The sequence below is a fragment of the Zeus faber genome (assembly GCF_960531495.2).
Source record: "Zeus faber genome assembly, chromosome: 16".
Lineage (NCBI taxonomy): Eukaryota > Metazoa > Chordata > Actinopteri > Zeiformes > Zeidae > Zeus > Zeus faber.
This window is the reverse complement of record NC_137202.1, coordinates 1093575-1114369: the sequence shown is the minus strand read 5'-3', so window position 1 is coordinate 1114369 and position 20795 is coordinate 1093575. Positions and strand designations below refer to the sequence as shown.

General features: G+C 42.1%; 1 protein-coding gene across 1 annotated transcript; it reads left to right on the top strand.

Moving 5' to 3' along the window:
- Positions 1–1143: 1143 nt before the first annotated feature.
- Positions 1144–20011, top strand: LOC307242349 (adenosine kinase-like). Its single transcript, XM_080016778.1, has 11 exons — positions 1144–1287; positions 3354–3428; positions 4884–4937; positions 7855–7933; positions 8870–9042; positions 14118–14226; positions 15760–15930; positions 16038–16073; positions 16177–16291; positions 16400–16486; positions 16600–20011. Exons 1-11 carry the CDS (start codon positions 1196–1198, stop codon positions 16722–16724), a joined length of 1116 nt encoding a protein of 371 aa, XP_079872904.1. The 5' UTR covers positions 1144–1195; the 3' UTR covers positions 16725–20011.
- The last annotated feature ends 784 nt before the right edge of the window (positions 20012–20795 follow it).

Genomic DNA, 20795 nt, shown 5'->3' with positions numbered 1-20795 from the left:
TTGTCCGCCTGTGAAAATGTTCTCTTTTAGGGACTCGGTTCTCGGCGTCTGACTCAGTAAAAAAAAAAAAAAAAGATTCCAGAAAGAAGCAAGCATCGTCTGAGTGCTGCAGGGGTGAGGTGTTTTCGGAGGCCAACCCAGAAGTCAGCATTGCCCTGGTTCCATCGACAAAAAGCCAATGGGATTTCTCCATTAGATTTTGGATTATTGCAGAAAATAAGCAGAAATGCGCAAAGGTTTATGATACACGTTTTTTTTCAGCAAGTTAACCTTCACAAATGATCACCACTTTTAGGGTTTTTTGAAGCGAAAATGCAATCACCAGAAGTAAAAAGGTGACGTGAGGGAAGGAACGACACCAACGTCACCACCACGAAGCTTCTGACTTGTCATTTGATTTTACCCTCTGATCTGTTCTCCAAAAACCTGGAGAGTTTGAGTTGAAAAAGTTTGCAATAAACACAACCAGAGGCTGTGAAGGCGCAGTAGTGAGTCCAGGACTCTTGTGTTCGGCGCGATGACTGATTTACAGACGTTTTATCTCGTAGTAAACATAACGTGAAAATCTCTGAAGCGTGTGTTAACCGCAGACCTTATTTCAGGCATCCAACCAAAAACCCATTAAAAAAACCGGTTGACTTCGGGACAAGGGTGCCCGAGGTGCGGAACTGTTCACAACTCATTTGCGGATCGCAGGGCTCTGGGTGTATCAGTAGGGGCGACTTTGGATCACATCGGGCTGGAAAAAATAGCACTGGGCGGGTACATAACATTTGGGCTGGTTTGTGAAACAACTGTGCCCCGTTCTTCCAAAAAAATAATAAAAACAGTTTTTATTTTAGATGGATTGTATTTTTTATTTTAACTTTGTTTCCTTATTGAACGAAACAAAAGAAGCACCATGGGTGTCGGGGACACTTTCTCAGTCACTGTCTTTCGCCGCCTGCCTTACACCGTGGTTGGACTGGAAATCGCCAACCCGATCAACTGTCTGTATCAAACGTCCAGTCGCTAATAACCCTCTTAAAAGGATATCTTTTGACAGGAAAGGTGGCCAGCCGCTCGCCGGCGGAGTAACTCTCGACTCATTTTCAAAGATTTTCGTTCGTTTTGAACGAATCGTTCGCGAGTCTTAAGATCGTGTTAGTCGTGCGGTTCGTTCCGTTAAGGAGTTTGAAGCGTAGCGCCACGAACCATGGCGTCCGAGGGACCGAGGGCAAAGAAAGCAAAACTCTCAGAAGAAACGGAACCGGGCTCCCCGGCCGAAGCGGAGCCGACCGAACTAAGGTGACACGCCGCGCCACGCTGCTCCCCCGTCGGGCTGTCCGTCCGTCCGTCCGTCTGTCCGGTTATTACACTCCACGTCCAGTACCTCAGCGGAGTTGTTGGTTGTATTCGATTTTTTTTAACCGTCCCATTCAGCGGTTCCGTGCGGAACGGACCGTTAAGGTGCCGGCCTCTGACCGGCAGCCATGTGCGTCTTTGTGCGAGTGGTTGAAAGGACGCGCCGGTCGGTCGGAGCGGCGGCGGCTCCATCGGACGGCGCTTTTATATTTAACCCCCGGACACCGTGGTTACCTTCACGTTGACCCGTGTGTTCTGCTGAGGTGGGCGGACGGTATTTGCCTTAATCAGTCATGTAGTTGATTCTATTGTTTTTGGGCTTATCATATACTGCTTATGTGTATTGTTTCTAGGTAAATTGTGTATATGGCCAGTTTTCTATTCGGATTTATTAATTTGTAGGGCTTTTCTATTTTTTTTAAGTGATTTTTACGTTGACTGTATATTGGCAAATTTTGTATTATTGTTGTTGTCAATTTTGGGGGCTTATTGTATAGTGCATTATTACGTTTCCTGCATTTTTCTTGTATTTATTTTCCCTTATCACTTTATTATTATTATTATTATTACCTGTTGTTTTGATGTGTGCTGCTGCACCGCAATTTTCATCCGGGAATGAAAAAAGTTTCCATTTTATGTATCCTGCTCCTTCCCTCTCACTTGACCTTCCCTCCATCACCTGTTGTGCGTCTGTCCATCCATCCATCCATCCGTCCATCCATCTGGTATCTGGGTTTGGGTTTGCTTGGACAGAACCGACTTCCCGGTCAGAGTATTGGCTGGCGTTTGCTTCCCCCTGTGGCTTAACCCTGATCCCCTGTAGTCGGTGCCGTCTCAGAACGATTCGATCTGAGCAGAAAAGGGAGAGGAAAACCCAGACACGCGGTCCATCCTCTTTGGATGCAACCTATTTGGCTGAATCTGAGGAGGGAGGAGGAGGAGGAGGAGGAGGGGCAGGGCGGTGCAGGAGACGGTCCAATCAGCAGCACGCCTAGCTGAAATTTGGAGTTTCTGAATTAGATCTTCTTGTGTGAATTTTTGGCAGATCAACAGGTCTGTCCCTGTCACTCTGTAGTAGACTCACCATGCCGGCTGCGAGGTAAGGGTATCTTCACTCAGGGATGGACACACGCTGATGGTTTAATGTGCATTATGGTCTGGTTAAAAGTCGCACAGTGGTGATTATCCAGCTACACATTGAATGGACGGTTAGGAGAATGTGATGTATGCATTGATAGTAAGGGTGTGGCATCAACTGGATAGTGGTCATTTTTGGCAGAGATAAGCTGCTTGCTGGTTTTATTGGTCATGGTTAATTTGATTATCCTGTGCGTGTGTGTGTTCGCGTGTGTATGTGGAAAGATAACTTAAGGACTGAGGTTCATGTTTGGTTTCGTGTTTGTCCTCCAGAGACATTTTGTCCAGGAGACAACAGTGATACAAAGAAGTAGATGCAGGAGCCAAAAATGTGCTTGCATATACAGTAGATATGTGAACATTTCTAAATTTGTTGATATTCCAGCCCTAGGCAGAATATATGGTCTCCTGTGGATTCTGTGGATCCTCAAAGCTGAAAATGCAGTCGTCATGGTTCTCACAGTGTTGTTTTTATGGTTTATTTTTTTTGTTTTTCTTGCATTGGTAGCTTACAAATTCAAAACTGTGTTCAGATTTGCCTGTGGACTAATGCACACTTGCACGTAGATGCAAGGGTTTCCAACCCACAGAGCTTCTGTCGCACGCCTGACTGAACAGCCCTTGTGTGCATCTGTGTCCTTGTTCTGTTTTCTGCTGAATCCTGCGTATTTTCACATCTACTTTGCACGTGCTCGCTCGGTCACAAGGTGGCCATCACGTGGGAATAAAAAGATAAACAGTTTGTCCCATGTATGTCTGATTAACTGGGATGGAATACGTGGCAGCTTCTTTCCTAAGGCTAAATTGACCAGCTTATTGCATTTCTTCTGTCGTTGGTTATGTTTTAACACATGTCCTTTTGTGTTTTTCAGCCCTAATTCACTCTTCGGGATGGGAAACCCTTTGCTGGACATCTCAGCCGTGGTCGACAAGGACTTTTTGGACAAGTAAGACACAGCACCAGGGTTCTAAAAGATTTCCCATACACAAGAGGAAGAAATGGTTACGTACTTTGAATGCTACGAATCCAATAAATAACGAGAAGTAGCTCGGAAGAGAAGTTTTTAAAATATCTGGGCATGTGTAAGAGAGTCCGATTCTGGAAGAGTGTCCCAATATGTATGATAAAATATAAGGAAGCTGCCCACTGTATGAATCCCAAACTCCTAGGTGGATTTACAAGGATATGAAGTCAAACTTGTGAGCAAACTAATAAGCAGAGCTAGCGATGACCTATTTTGAGCCCTTTTTGTTACACTCAGTTTCACTCGGTAGTTAGTGGATGGGTGTTGACAGTTGGTGGAGGTTCCACAGCTGTATTTAGTATTTCCACAAAAACAAAATCTCTTTGTGACTACGACTTGCGCCTGAATCCTCCATCCAGACATTCATCCCAGAGAGGACTGCTTTATCTCGTTCATGGGTTACTCTGTTACTTATGATTCACAGCGGCACATTATGTGCAGCAGGGCTGGGTATTATGTACATCAAAAATGTACGATGCAATGTTAATTTTATTTTATTTTTTGCGGTTCATTCCCCATGCCAGTAGTATCCTTTTGTGTTTCCTCCAACTCTCCGCATTTCCCCTTCATGGTTATATGTCTCTAAGCGGTGGTGGCAACGTCATAGAACCCAGAACCCTATTTCTGTGATTGTGGGGTGGTCAATTGGATGGTTTTGTTTCTCTTAATATAAAATTAAAAGGTTGAAGCTAACAACTTAGGCTTTGAATACAAAGAATTTTATTTTTTTCACACTTAATTTATTTGTTTGTTTGTTTATTATTCATTCCTGCTCCCAAAATAATGAATGAATAATAAACAAACAAACAAACAAACAAATTAAGTGTGGAAAAAGAAAAAAAAATTCTTTGCTTCTTTGGGGAGTTTGCATGAGAATTGACCGGAGCAAAGGGCTACTCTAGATACCAGCTCAGAGTCCACTCTGAAACCACTTGCGTAAACACCTGGATTAGTGCGTAACCACCCTCTGTTGTAATTCAATCTCACATGGGAATAAAGCAGGTCTTAAATGGAGACTTAATCTTAAAACCACCCTTTTATCTTTCTGAGAAACCAGAATGCATTGGGTGATAGTGAGCCGCTGCATGTTGATTTGGGTTAGAAAGGCACCCCTGCTTAGTTTCTCACAGCCTTTCTCTACGCTTGGGACACATTTGTATTTGTAAATTAGGCAAATTATCCTCAAACACAGATCAGGCTGTTTATGCAAAGGCTACATCCCATTTGTGTGATTACTGCTCAATAACAAGGTTCTGTGCAGAAATGTCGTGCAGAAGATAAACATTAGAGGTGGCATCATTGCATATTGGATATTTTTAAATTATCATAAATGTCACATTCATTTGAGGCACTAATCTTGCTTTTTCTTCTTTGCAGGTACGGCCTGAAGCCCAACGACCAGATCCTGGCAGAAGACAAACACAAAGCACTGTTGGTATATTCTAAAACCTTTCGTGTTGTTACCACTTGATACCTTTTATTTTATTTTATTTATTTATTTATTTTAAAATACGCCCAAGATCCATAGTCCCTGTGGGGGGAAACCCGGTGCCTCTGAACTCCTCTGTGCTTGAGTCCACCAGACAAAACAGGCAAACTCCAGAACTAATCTCAATCAGCCAATCGGGGAGCAGGAGTCCCGGGTCTGAGAGGCGGCGTTGGCCAATGGCAGAGCAGGACGACTCGCCTCCCAGCCCCCTCCCCCCAGCCAGTTCAGTTTGAGGCAGAAAGCAAACATTTACCAGGAGATAAGAAAGAGTGTGTGTGTGTGTGTGTGTGTGTGTGTGTGTGTGTGTGCGTGTGCGTGTGCGCGCGCGCAATTTAGTGTACCCTTTGATTATTGATCCCAAAGGTCAGGTTTTCTTGATCAATTTGTATTTATTTTACTGGCAATGAAATGATTCAAACTGGCAGGAAACTTGATTAAAGCTTTATTATAAAAATATTATTAAATCTTTAGTAACACAAGTTGAAGTGTTTAGATACTTTATTCATGAAACAGTTAACAGAATTGAAATATAAACCTCAAAAAATAGCAGTACACATATACCACTGTGTCAACAAATTCACATTATGGAAGTTGTGCAATTTGTGCAAATGTATTTTATTTTTTATTTGCATGAAAAAAGCTGAGAAACAGAATCCACCTTTTGGTTAATATTATCCATGTGACAAAAAAAAAAAAAGATTGAATTGGTCCAGGCTGATCCTACAGGGAATGTGAAGCAGACGTTCACATTGCTGGAGCAACCCGCCATATTTGGAGGATAACTCGCATTGACTGTGAATGCCGGTCGGCATTTTAGAGTTAAGACATGGCTTGGAAGTCTTGTTGGGTGAAAACCTGCCACAGAAAATCATGAAATCATCTTGTGTGAAACCATGACCCTTCTTTTTCTTCCTTTTTGTACATTTCGTAGTTATTTCTCTACACAATTTAGTGGATGCAATCCTCCAAAAATGGTGACCAGAGTCCATAGCAACCCATAGCAACGTCGAACTTCACATTCTCTACTGAAAACTATCCTATTGGTTTAAGTCAAGCTGTGCTGTTTACTGTAGAAAAAGCAAGATGGATAGTTAGAAGCTACTTGTCAGAATCAAATTCTCGCTTTATTGATAATTGATTCCACTCCAAACCACTATGAAGCACTGTGCAGCCCTTTTAAATACATATGCAGCCCTATGCACTAAGCAGCCCTTTTTAAAAAAACTATGCAGCCCTATGCATTATGCAGCCCTTTTAAAATATCTGCAATGGGATCTTGATCCGCTCTATAGAAGTATGTTCTTGAGACTGGTGCTAAAAGCTGCTGCTAGAAGTGAGTGTCCGTAAATGGACATAATCAAGTGTGTTCTACAAAACTTGTCGCCATATTGCTTTTAAAATTACTTTCCACCTCCTCCCAGATGTCTCCTTCCCAGCAACCTCTGCTTCAGTCTCAGGACCCTAACAGTCGTAGGGCTGTCTGCTTCCAGTGGTTTCTTATCTTGCTGTCTCTTTACCCACAGGACACACACACACACACACACACACACACACACACACACACACACACACACACACACACACACACACACACACACACACTCTACACTTATCCCTGGGAAGGCTGATGACACGTTATTCAGGTTGCATAATGTCTGTTGGTAATGCTTTTGGCCTCGGGGGTCGTCGGAGCGGTCTTAAAGCTAGATTGTGCTTCTACGTTTGCATGTAAGCAGATGTGCACAAGTGTGGTCTGCAGACATTGGTGTGGCTGTTTGCTTTTACACTTGTATGATTTTGTGTATATTGTTACATGTGCGCTGTGGGGCAGTGTGACATTTCAGTTTGTTTGTTTGCTTTGTTTTTAGCGTAAGAGAATACAGTGCTGCTCTCTGCTGGGTTGCACAGTCACAATCCACATCCAATGTGGTCTCATTAATCCACACATGTCTGGGGGGTGCTCAAATAATGGACATTTCACATTGTATTGTGGCGTATAAAATAATTACTGTAAAGACTAAATTCCATTAGAGATTCCCTCTGGAGGTAGAGTGAACACCCCCTTGTCCCTCTCTTCTGGAGGAACAACATATCTCTTCCTTTTTGGAGTAAATCTGGTTATTTCCCATGCTCTCATATGCTCCCTAGAGATTGAGTTGTCCAAGGTAATCGTCATTATATCTGCGTTAAAAAATATCCACTGGTCTAAATGTTGATGTAAACACTTTGTGTGTGATTTTGCCTCTCATTTTGATGACGACCTGAGGAGACCGGGCTGCCTGCATTGCGCCTCATTTCATTTCTGTGATGCGACGTCTAAAGCTCTCACAATTATAACATAATCTCCCAATCACAATTATTTGTGCAAATGGAAGCCATTTTGTTCAATCATGAATATTCCACAATCATAAGTTTCCCTCCAAATTTCAGAGTGTGACGTTAAACCCAAACAAAGGCCTATATTATACTATGATAGTGACATAAAATGAACAAAAATCCACAATTGCTATTATTTATTTGACAATCGTCAACTAAAATGTTGTGATCGTGGTCTTTTTCCTATCACACCTATGCCAAGAGGTGACTTGAGAAAAGCTACCACCTGTTTACTTGCAAAAATAAACAAATGTTTTTAAATAGGGGCAGTAGCTCACTTCATCAACTAATTGGAAGGTTGGCGGTTCGATCCCCGGCTCCTCCTTGAGCAAGACACTTAACCCCCTAACCTCTACCTGGGCAGTGTTATGTGGCAGCCCACCTCTCCTATATACGTCTGATACGAGGATGGGTTCAAATGCAGAGAACAAAGGTGTTTTCTCCATCTACTGGATTCTCACCCTGACTGTGTGTGTTTTCCAGCTTTGAAGAGATGGTCAAGAAGTTCAAGGTTGAGTACCATGCAGGAGGGGCGACGCAGAACTCCATCAAGATCGCTCAGGTGAAACACACACACACACACACACACACACACACACACACACACACACACACACACACTCACAAATAGTTTATTTATATGATATTCAAGATTCAAAAAGTTGCTTGTCACATACATACATATACATACAGTCATACATATACTGTATGCAGTGAAATGGCATGACACCCGGTGATTATGCACAATAAGCTCTATAAGCCCTAAAAATACAAAAAATACTAAAATGTGCGTAATCAACACAAGGCACTCGCACAGGCGGCAATAAGGGGCGGTGCCACAATTGCGATTCTGGGTTCTTTAATTATATAATAGTATTAATTGCCTGTTTTGTATTAAATATACATTTAAATCCCCCTAAATTAAACTTACCTTAACTTATCTCCAGTAATCACCTCACAGAGTAGAAGTCCTGGCATGTCACAATGCTTCAAATGGCTCAACAGAGAGAAACATACTCATATACGAAAGATATCTCATGTATGTTATAAGGATAATAACATAGTAATTAAAGAAACATTATACTCGTAATTTTGTTATCAATCATTTTATAAGAGTATAATACAGACTCAAGAAATCACCTACTAGTCTTAATTTCCACCCTGGCAAGGAAAAACTCACTGAAACTCACCAGGGTAAAGATTTAATGGAATAAACCATGAGAACGGTTCACAGGGAAGAGAGTGAGCAATGTTATTAGCATCATATAACAAGATTTAGGTTATATGCCATACAATAGGCTATGTTTAACCAGACCGCATGGGAGCTGCAGGTAGAGATGTGGATCCACAGCTGGAGTGGTCCATAATGCCGCCCCGTCATGGTTCCCGCTACCTGTAGCATGTCTTACGTACCAGTATTGTAATGCATTAAATGAGTGGTTGCGTTGAGGGCGATGAGGAAGATGAATTTCCGTACTTGCGCTGGTGTCGTTTCCAGTGGATGATCCAGGAGCCCCATCAGGTCGGCACGTTCTTTGGTTGCATCGGCAACGACAAGTTCGGCGAGATTCTGAAGCGGAAGACGGCAGAGGCCAACGTGGACGCACACTACTACGAGCAGGACAAGGAGCCCACCGGGACGTGTGCTGCCTGCATCACCGGAGATTACCGGTAATGCCATGGGCACACTACACAACTTTTTAAAGTCGTCAGATCACTGTACTGTTCACACTATCTTGCACTCTTGTGCATGCACACTACATGACTGATCGGCGACAGGAGGTCACACATTACAAAAGGCATGCCCAAAGTCCGGCCCCCGGGACAAATCCGGCCCGTGTCTAAATTTCCACCGGCCCGAAGATTTCTGTCATAAAATCAAAAATATATGGTCACAGTAAAGAATACGCACATACAAAAAAATCAGTTTTATATTTAACCAGAGGATGGCAGTAGACTTGTGGCCGCACTCTCGCCGAGTGACCCCTGTGTGAACTTTTACCACTGTGGTATATTTTTAGCCCATTTCTAAAATGGAAACTGCAACTAAAAAAAGGAAAGTTGACAACAAGGGGCCGCTGTTTCCAGGACAAGTGGAAATCGGAGTATTTTTTCACTGACATGCGAAACAACTGCATGTACTTAATTTGTCAAGAGACTGGCTGTTTTCATGGAATTCAATATTAAGTGGCACTATCAGAAGAAACATGCTAACTACGATAAGCTAACGGCAAACGAACGCACCGAAAAAATTAAGCAACTTGAAGCTGTTTAATGGCACAGCAGCGCTTTTTCAAAAGAGCCCCTGACTCAAATGAAAATTCTACAAAGGCAAGCAACGAGGTGGCAATGCTGGTTGCCAAGCACTGCAAACCGTTTACTGAGGGTGAGTTTATTAAAGACTGCGTGATGAAAATGCTGGAGAAAATTTCTCCTGAAAAAACAAGAGTTTGCCAATGTTTGCCTGGCTCGTAGCACTGTGGCCCGGAGGATTGAAGAAATTTCATCTGATATCAAGAGACAGTTAGAGGCAAAAGGAGTGGAGTTTGACTTTTTTTCGTAAGCCTGCGACGAAAGCACGGATGCATATGACACCACTCAGTTACTGATTTTTTTGAGAGGAGTGGACAATGACATGAACGTGAGTGAAGAGCTACTTAACCTCTAGAGCCTTAAGGACCAAACGACTTCTTTCTTCGATTCTTTTTGTTCTGCCGTAGATGACATGAAACTTTAGTGGACTAAAATCACTGGGATTATTACGGACGGCGCACCTGCCATGGTTGGTGAGCAAAGTGGGCTATCGACCCTAGTCTGTAAAAGTCAGCGAAGAAGGAGGCAAAGCTATAAAACTCCATTGTATTATTCACCAACAAGTTCTATGTGCCAAACATCTGAAATATGATCACGTTATGAAACCAGTGATGAAGGCTATTAATTATATTTGCTCCAGAGCCCTGTGTCACCGCCAGTTTCAACAGTTTCTGATCCACATCCACGCTGAATATGGAGATGTTGTGTATCATAATGACATAAGATGGCTCAGTCGGGGGTCTGCACTGCAGCGATTCTACTCTCCCAGAAAGGAAATCGGACATTTCTTGGCACAAAAAAGACAACCGATCCCAGATCTCTCCGTTCCTGTTTGGCTGGCTGATTTTGGATTTCTAGTTGACATAACACGACATCTGAACGCGCTGAACATGAGCCTTCAGGGGAAAAATGCAGTGGTAAGCCAGTGGTATTCACACGTCAAAGCTTTTGGGACAAAGCTGCTACTTTTCCAAAGGCACCTGTCACAAACGCAGCCCAATACCTCACATTTCCCATCGCTGCAGGAAATGATGACCAGTTTACCAGCAAACAATATCACTGCGCAAATGAGGAGGTATGCAGCAAACATCTCATCTATGGCTGGGGATTATCAACAGCGTTTCAGGGATTATGCAGCTATTGAAAAGGAGATCACACTTTTTTTCTCTCTTTTTTCCGTGGATCCTCATGACGCTCCAGCCCACCTGCAGCTGGAGCTCATTGAGCTGCAGTGTGACGCGGAGTGTCACAGTCAACACCTGCAACTCCCTCTTGTAAACTTTTACCGCCGGCTGGACAAAGACAGGTTCCAAGAGATTCGAACATTTGCTAAGAAAATGCTGAGCTAGTTGGGCTCTGCATACTTGTGCGAGAAGACGTTCTCGGTTATGAACATTAACAAGAACCGCGTGAGGACAAGACTAAGTGACTCTCACCTGCATGACATCTTGCGCATCAAAACCACTGTTTTTGAGCCAGATCTTCCCTGTTTACTGCAGTCGAGATCTCAGTATCACCCTTCACATTAATGTAGGTCATTTTTTTTTTTCATTCTTCTGAGGAGAATAAATACTAAGGTCTCGGTGAATTAATTTTTTGTGATGATCAAAACCACAGTTTTGTCAAATTTCAGTCATTTAATACTATCCTTTGTCAAAATGCACTTTGATGTGATTTGTTAAAACAAAATCAATAAATACAAAATTTCGGAGTCAGATTTCCTAAAATAGTTCATTTGCATTTAATTTATTATTATTTTAACCTTTATCTATCCTGATAAGGCAATTGACAACAGATTCTCATTTGCAATGTCAATCTAGCTGCAGACAGCAGAGTAAAACAAAGCAAAATAAAAGCAAATACAAATAAACACGTATACAACAAACTGTACAAAGGGATACAGTTACATATTTACATGTTAATTTACAATGGTAATGGTTCAAAGAATGTCAGGCTGAATGGTCGGCCCCCATAGATTTTCACCTCACCAAATCTGGCCCTCTTTGCAAAAAGTTTGGACACCCCTGCATTACAAGATCTTTCACCAGGAGGAATCCCCAACGAGTCTGTTTGGTCTCCAAACTACGTTTTGTTACAAACAAATGCGAGAAGTGACACCGGAAATGACGCAATACCATGTGCGGAACAGGATAATTTATTTTTGTATTCTTGATCACTGTGAAAAAACTAAATAAAAGCATAATTTAAATAAGAAATATATTAAAACCCTTGAGAAGAAAAGTAAATAGCTATGTTGTGTGTTTCTGGCTGCTGCTCTGTGCACTCCAGTCTCCCCGTCACTCCTTCCCGACTCCCTTCTTGAATCACAAAAATATATATGCATGAATAAATTCAGAATAGGGACGATAAGCCATCTCAAAGTTAGTGACTTAAGGGAGATTTTTAATGATATTTGAGACGGTAAACATCCTCAGTGACCCTATTCTATTAATTTATCCATGCACATTATTTTTCTGTGACTTTCTAATGCAATAAAGGCACTAACTTGGGCTAAATTGAATCTAATACTTCTTCCTTCTGACTTTGTAAAGACACTTGGGTTACATCAGTTTTTTGGGAAAAGGGCAAAAAATATACAATGTTTCAATATTTTTTAGCCTCAGAACTAACTAGAATTTGGTCGACTTTTGCTACAGCAGGAGCATAAAATTGGCCTTATACTGAGCTTAAAGTCTTTAAGGGGGCCTATTATGCTCCTTTCTACACAGATGATATAAGCCTCTGAGGTCCCCAAAACAAGTTTTAAGAGATCTTCTTTTAATTATTTTTTTGCTGAAAATACCACTCAGATTGTGCATTCTAGCCATTCTAACGCACCTCTATTACCCTCCTTTTCTATAACAAGCTATCTATAAGGCTTCGAGTTCTGTGAGGCAACGGGGTTCAAGCGTGGCTTCCGAGTTGCTTTGTATTTACTCTAACTTTCACTGATTTCACTTTGTCAGTCCAGGAAAATCTGTTTCTTAATAAATTTGAGGCGAGAAATAAGCAATCAAGTTCCTGAATCTTAACTCATATTAGCTCTACAAGGCTTAATTTTGCTCGAACTTTGGTCATGCTCCAGGCTTGTGGGAGACATGGACACCGCGTGGGGATTATTTGTTTCATGTAAACGTTGGAAAATAAAATACTCACTTTTTTTATTGGTTTTGTTTGGGAAAACGTGCGGATAGTGCGCCGCAGCCTACAGTCTATCTACCGCATACTTATTTTTTTAAATGTAATTTATTTTTAGAAAGAAATACACAGCAGAATTTTTTTGAAATCCTTAAATTTCCATCGTATGCAGTTTCTTCGCAGACAGTATTATTTCCTCTTTCTTTTAAAAGATTTGTTTGTTGAGTGTTGCGGACAAAGGGGCGTGGTCAAGCACTGGCTGCAGAGAGGTCCTTTCCCGAGGCCGCCAAGCTGTCTGGAATTGGCGCTGATTGGTCCCACTTGAGGCAGGGAGATTTCTTAATGTTTGTCTGTCTTGCAGAGGGGGTCAGCACACAGGCTTGTCAGCAGCCCAGCTGCGTGCCAATGCGTGCCTCCTCCGCCCTAAAGGATTATCATCATCATCATCATCATCATCATCATCATCATTATTATTATAATAATATTCATCGTTATCAATTGTGATTGATACTTGTGGCCAGCATACCTTATTGTTCACGGTGATACTAAAAGCTCTCGCCATGTTGGCGCACCACGGCCAGAAAGACTCCGTTACCCTCCCTAAACTCTTACCTGTGGGCAGAGATTCCCCCATTACTCAGATGGGGGGCAGTTCTAATTAGAATGACTCCCTTGGTGACCTCGATCAGGGCAGCAAAGCTGAACTGCTCGTTTTGGGACATGTTTTCTGAAACAGACAGCTCACAAAAATCTGACTGAGTTGTCTTATTTCACAGTTTGTGTGTTACTCGGCCCATCAGAGACCCAAATGTATGTGCACAAGCACTGAAAAAGTGAGTTTTACATAATAGGTATTAGGTCCCCTTTAAAAGGTTAACTTACAAAGTGAACTTAATAAGGTCTCTAATCAGAATTAGGCTTTATTGGCCAGGGGCGCATACACATACAGTACAAGGAATTTGACTCCGGACTGTGAAGGAAGTTCTTCCGCAATGATCGGTGAGTTTATTCTGCCTGCTACAAGAAGACAAAAGGTAGGTAGAGGTAGAGGCCTTTGTCCTCATTCAAAATAGTTGATCGTAATCATTTTTCCCTCACAGGACTCTTATGTACAGTTTTATTAACATAAAACTGTACATAAAAAATGAAGAAATATTAAAAGTGTGCACGGACGGGGCATGTGCAATGAGGTAGAATGTGCTTTAATAAATTAAATAGAATTTGCTGATACCTGTCTAGTCTCTGTATCTGCAAATATTGTGCTTATGTTTTTTTGTTCCCCCCCTTTCTCTCAGGTCTCTGGTAGCTAATCTGGCCGCTGCTAACTGTTATAAGAAAGACAAACACCTCGACGTGGAGGAGAACTGGGCATTGGTGGAGAAAGCTAAAGTCTACTACATTGCTGTGAGTAGCGAGTGTTGCTACTGGGAGAAGGGAGGTGACTGTACAGTTCACTTCTCACTCTCCCAGGGGAGCGTAGTTTGATCAAATCTCGGGCTCGCACAGCACTGATTGAGCTGTAGAGAGATTTAAACACATTTAATTCAAGCAGATGCACACAGAGGTGATTAATAGAGGGAAGGTAAAGCATTCCACAGGTAGACAGGGAACCAGACGAATCTGCAGCTCATGTTTCATTTGCTCTGCTGGATACGTCTAGCCACCCTCCCGTTCACACAGATTTCCACCGGACCTCCCCAGGGTTGGGCCAATCACAACCATTTATCTTGTATGGGGCGGGTTGGGGTCGATACGATGACAATACAGAGGATTGCTGTTGAGGCACCTTACCAAGATGGCTGCAGCTGATGTGGAACAGTTGGTTGAATCCGATATTGCGACAGTATTAAACCAACTGGACAGTATATTTTCTCTAAAAGAAAGAACAAACAGCTGCACTAAAAGGTTTTGTTGATAACAAAGATGTGTTTGCTGTACTTCTGACAGGATTTGGTAAAGGTTTAATTTGCCAACTGGCCCCGCTGGTTGTCATTTTTCTGTCGCTCAGCGTTACGTCACACATTTCATTTCTCTGATTGGTTGTAGGTCTATCCAATGCTCTGATTGGTTGTAGGTCTATTCAGTACTCTGATTGGTTGTAGGTCTATTCAGTACTCTGATTGGTTGTTGGTCTATTCAGTACTCTGATTGGTTGTTGGTCTATCCAATTGCGTGCAGAGACATTTTGGTCTGCGCCCAGTGATAACGCCCCTTTGAAATTGAAAAGGAACTGAGAGGTGCCAGACTAAGACGCATTTTCGAATTGTTCGGGCGATGTGAGGCTAATGCATGAGGTGTTTTTCATATCAAAAACCATCAAGTCACCCCCCTGCACAAATATTGGTATAGCCCCTGAGAGCAGAACTCTGAAGTGAAGCTGATTGACATTTGGATAGATAGATGGATAGATGGATTGATTGATTGATAGTTTATTCATCCCCAAAGGGAAATTTCAATTATTTTAACAGCTCACATCAAAACAGTAGCAAAAAAAGAATAATAAAGCAATACAATAAAAAGGCAATGGCAATATACACTAAACCTAATGATAAACAACAGATATAACATAAAAATAACAAAAAAACAATGAAAAAGACCAAAAAAAATTAAAAGGTTAGGTCCAGAAAATTAAGTACATGTTCCTATACAATAACTGATGGAATAAACAGTGCAGCAGAAAAATGAAATTAAGATCGAAATGGTGATGGACAAAACACCTGACATTAAATTTAATAAACCCCAATAATAAACAGACTGTTAGCAATAAACCAAAAGATTCCACAGTAAACATTCACTTCTGTATTAACAAATTCACATTCTGATGGTTGTGCAATTGTTGCTGGTTTTTTTTCTTTTGGTGGTTTTTTATCGTTTTTTAAATGTATAAACTACCGTTTGCCTAAAAGCCGACCAACCCTCTGCCGGGTGTCCGTGCAGGGTTTCTTCCTGACCGTCTCTCTGGAGTCCATCCTGAAAGTGGCCAAGCATGCGTCTGAAAACAACAAGCTGTTCAGCATGAACATCTCCGCGCCCTTCATCTGCCAGTTCTTCAAAGACAACCTGATGGAGGTGATGCCCTACGTGGATATCCTGTTCGGGAATGAAACAGTAAGAGAGAGGGAGAGAGCTCGTTCTGCACAGCCATTTGTCGTTCTAACCACAAATTTGCGTCTGACTATCGTTATCAACAAGTTATTCTGACTTAATTTCATTAGGAGGCGGCAGCATTTGGCAAAGAGCAAGGCTTTGAGGTGAGGGAGTTGGTACTAGCAGACACTTGCAGACACTCACATGCACAGTAGCACCATTTCAATTAGTTGGTTCTGTGGTGTGTCTACCGGTGTTTTCTTACAGACCAAGGACATTGAGGAAATTGCCAAAAAGGCCCAGGCGATGCCTAAAATCAACAAGAAGAGACCGAGAATAGTAGTCATCACTCAAGGGAAGGATTCTACGATTCTGGCCCAAAGTATGATTTCCACCCACTTTATTATTATTTTTTTTTTACCTACCTCCTGTCTCGTGTCCTGTTGTCTTCCATTTAACCCCAAAACTGTTTCTTTATGTTGTCTTCCAGGCGACAAAGTGGAGATGTACCCTGTGCTAGTGATTGACCCAAAGGACATTGTCGACACAACTGGTGCTGGCGATGCCTTCGTAGGGGGTAAGGGATTTCTGTGGTCCTAGTGCTTGTTTTAAATGCACACTCTAGAACCACAGCTCAGTGGTGTGTGTGTGTGTGTGTCCCTATGTGACCTATTTGCGTGTGTACCACAGGGTTCCTCTCGGAGCTGGTTCAGGAGAAGACGCTGGATCAGTGCATCCGAGCGGCGCACTACGCCGCCAATGTCATCATCCGACACGCCGGCTGCTCCTTCCCTGACAAACCAGACTTCCAGTGAGGGACCTGGGATCTGTGTGTTCACTCTAAAACGCACAGATCATCTCCTCCTGTTGCCGTCCATAGCTTTTCACACTTTCTCAAAATCAGTGTTCGTTTTGTTTATTTTTCTGACCCATGTGTCACCATACGTTAGTAGCTGGGGACCCATCCTGACTTCAGTGCCTATTCCTGTGTCTTCCACTGGGGGACGCTGTAATATCAATGGGTCACTCAAAGGCCTAAACTAAACCAAAACGCAAACCAATGCAGACGCCACAAAAAAACATTGCTTTACTTAAACAATCTGAGTAAGAAGCATCATCATGTCACGCTGATTCCTCTGAAAGAGCAGCAGCAGTGAGATGCTCAAAGGACAGATGATCTATCGAGACAATGGCCTTAATGGTTAAATTGTACAATCATTTGCAGATATACATTTAAAAAAAGTTTTTTTACTCGATTATCGAATTGATTTAACAGGCCTTTTTAAAACTAAACAGTTTGTCAATGTGTCCAAGCCTCTGTACACAGTGCAGAGGCTTGGACAGGCTAATATCCTTTAGTGCCAACTCTACAGCGTTATCAATAGGTTTCAGTTGATTTCCCTTCCTGGACTTTGTGCAAAACTGTTTCAAAGAAAGCTGACCAGAAGTAATGTCTGCCCTTTTTGCCCCAAAAATGCTTTGTTGTACAGACAATATGTGCAGTGGCAAAGAAGGTTTCAGTGTGAATATCTTGCCTTGAATGTGTGAAACCGGGTGTCTGGACCAGTGATCGGCAGCTAGCGGCTCTTAGAGGTTAGCTCCCCCATAATGCCATAATCCGTCTGATTCAGACCCAACCTGACAGAAATGAGGTATCGGGAACGAAAATGGGCATCATAGACCATTTCCTTGTGTGTAAGCACCTAGTGTGTAAAGTTCTTCCCAGTCGCCCCAATGCCATCTCTTATCGCCTCCATCATGTACAGTGGGGCAAAAAAGTATTTAGTCAGCCACCAATTGTGCAAGTTCTCCCACTTAAAAAGATGAGAGAGGCCTGTTATTTTCATCATAGGTACACCTCAACTATGAGAGACAAAATGAGAAAAAAAAAAAGAATCCAGAGAATCACATTGTCTGATTTTTAAAGAATTTATTTGCAAATTATGGTGGAAAATAAGTATTTGGTCAATAACAAAAGTTCATCTCAATACTTTGTTACATACCCTTTGTTTGCAATGACAGAGGTCAAACGTTTTCTGTAAGTCTTCACAAGGTTTTCACACACTGTTGCTGGTATTTTGGCCCATTCCTCCATGCAGATCTCCTCTAGAGCAGTGATGTTTTGGGGCTGTCGCTGGGCAACACGGACTTTCAACTCCAAAGATTTTCTATGGGGTTGAGATCTGGAGACTGGCTAGGCCACTCCATGACCTTGAAATGCTTCTTACGAAGCCACTCCTTCGTTGCCCGGGCGGTGTGTTTGGGATCATTGTCATGCTGAAAGACCCAGACACGTTTCATCTTCAATGCCCTTGCTGATGGAAGGAGGTTTTCACTCAAAATCTCACGATACATGGCCCCATTCATTCTTTCCTTTACATGGATCAGTCGTCCTGGGCCCTTTGCAGAAAAACAGCCCCAAAGCATGATGTTTCCACCCCCATGCTTCACAGTAGGTATGGTGTTCTTTAAATGCAACTCAGCTTTCTTTCTCCTCCAAACACGACAAGTTGAGTTTTTACCAAAAAGTTCTATTTTGGTTTCATCTGACCATATGACATTCTCCCAATCCTCTTCTGGATCATCCAAATGCTCTCTAGCAAACTTCAGACGGGCCTGGACATGTACTGGCTTAAGCAGGGGGACACGTCTGGCACTGCAGGATTTGAGTCCCTGGCGGCGTAGTGTGTTACTGATGGTAGCCTTTGTTACTTTGGTCCCAGCTCTCTGCAGGTCATTCACTAGGTCCCCCCGTGTGGTTCTGGGATGTTTGCTCATGGTTCTTGTGATCATTTTGACCCCACGGGGTGAGATCTTGCGTGGAGCCCCAGATTGAGGGAGATTATCAGTGGTCTTGTATGTCTTCCATTTTCTAATAATTGCTCCCACAGTTGATTTCTTCACAACAAGCTGCTTACCTATTGCAGATTCAGTCTTCCCAGCCTGGTGCAGGTCTACAATTTTGTTTCTGGTGTCCTTTGGCAGCTCTTTGGCCTTGGCCATAGTGGAGTTTGGAGTGTGACTGTTTGAGGTTGTGGACAGGTGTCTTTTATACTGATAACAAGTTCAAACAGGTGCCATTAATACAGGTAACGAGTGGAAGACAGAGGAGCCTCTTAAAGAAAAAGTTACAGGTCTGTGAAAGCCAGAAATCTTGCTTGTTTGTAGGTGACCAAATACTTATTTTACCGAGGAATTTACCAATTTATTCATTAAAAATCCTACAATGTGATTTCCTGGATCTTTCCCCCCATTCTGTCTCTCATAGTCGAAGTGTACCTATGATGAAAATTACAGGCCTCTCTCATCTTTTTAAGTGGGAGAACTTGCACAATTGGTGGCTGACTAAATACTTTTTTGCCCCACTGTACGTGGTGGTCCACCATGTTGTCTGGATACCGAGGCCACGACCACCAGCAGCTCATTCTCCAGTCAGACCAGTCGGTGTCTGGGGGCATCATGGCTCCCCCACAGTGAACCGCCGCCCCCTTAACACTGCCGGGCAAGCTTTTCTTTTTGTTTTTGTGACCTTCAGATATACATGCCATTTCTCCCCATGGACGTCAACCTCTAAGAGGAGGCAGGTATTGAATTTTAGTCTTTTTAAAGTCGAATGAAAATGAATGTCTCTTTAGGCTATGAAAATAATGCTTTAATTTGGAATGAATACAAACTACAGCATCCATCACTCCAATACATCAGTAATTTGTATATTATTTTACTTTAGTGTACTAACTATGTTTGATTTTGATATGCCCTGTTCAGTGGCTTTAGCTGGCAAACTCATTTGAAATGTTTTGACCTGGTGCAGTCTGAGTGGGCATTTCTGAAACTCCAGTGTTACAGGGGAGATATTATTACGTTATTTCTCCAAAACCAGGTGGTGCAGAAGGTGAGGCAGCTTGTCGACCTCCTGCTACTTTGCCTTTTTTATGCTATGCTATTACTGCCATAACATGACTGAATCAAGATCAAGACCTGACTTCTCTTGTCCCGCACAGACCTGGAATCACAATAATCCAAAATCCGAGGGGCACTAAAAAGATTGTTTTTGACTGCAACTGAAGACAAATTATTAATAATAAAATAACAATCAAATTAAGTTTTTGTCAGTTTTCATTTAAGTCCACATTTTAATTGCTATTTGGCAAAATAAAATCACACTAGTAATGGTTATAAACGTTACCAATTAAGATGTATATAATTGTTATATGTTAATTTTCACAAACTCCTTCATTCATAGACAAAATATATTTTTTTCCCTTATTTAGACAGGAAAAGTCCCATTGAGCGCAGGATCCCGCACAATGTACAAATAAACATGCTTGTTCTTAAACAGGCAAGTGCCACTTGAGAGTAATAATACTATCAGTATGTGAAGTGGAAGCACTCCCTGGTAACTAAATGTCCAGAAATATTTAAAATTGAGGGGGAAGGTGTGGCACAATAAGCCATTTACAGGTCATCGGTAATAAGGTTTCTTGGATGTAATGTCAGTTTAGAGAGTTCATTTTCCAATGTGTTATAAGTGTTTATGGGAACTTGAATTTGAAGAAAGCTCTTTGTAGTCAAGAATTACGGGCAATGGCTGTCTTTTTAGCCAGCCATTGCCAGTAGGTCACCACCAATAGGTGTCAGTGTCGCTGCCATGCTAGAGCAGTGCTCCAGCATTGTTGACCCTGGTCCCTGGTGGAGGACCTGGGCTAGTGTTGCACAATAAGCCATGTTCAGCCATCTGTCAAACATAATAATTTCTTGTATATAATTTAAGTTTAGGGTTTTTATATTTTTACTATGTGTTATAAGTGTTTATGGGAAGTAAGTATTCATTGTAGGCAGAATTTAGGGTACAACAGTATCCATTAACAGTGATCGCCAATAGGTGG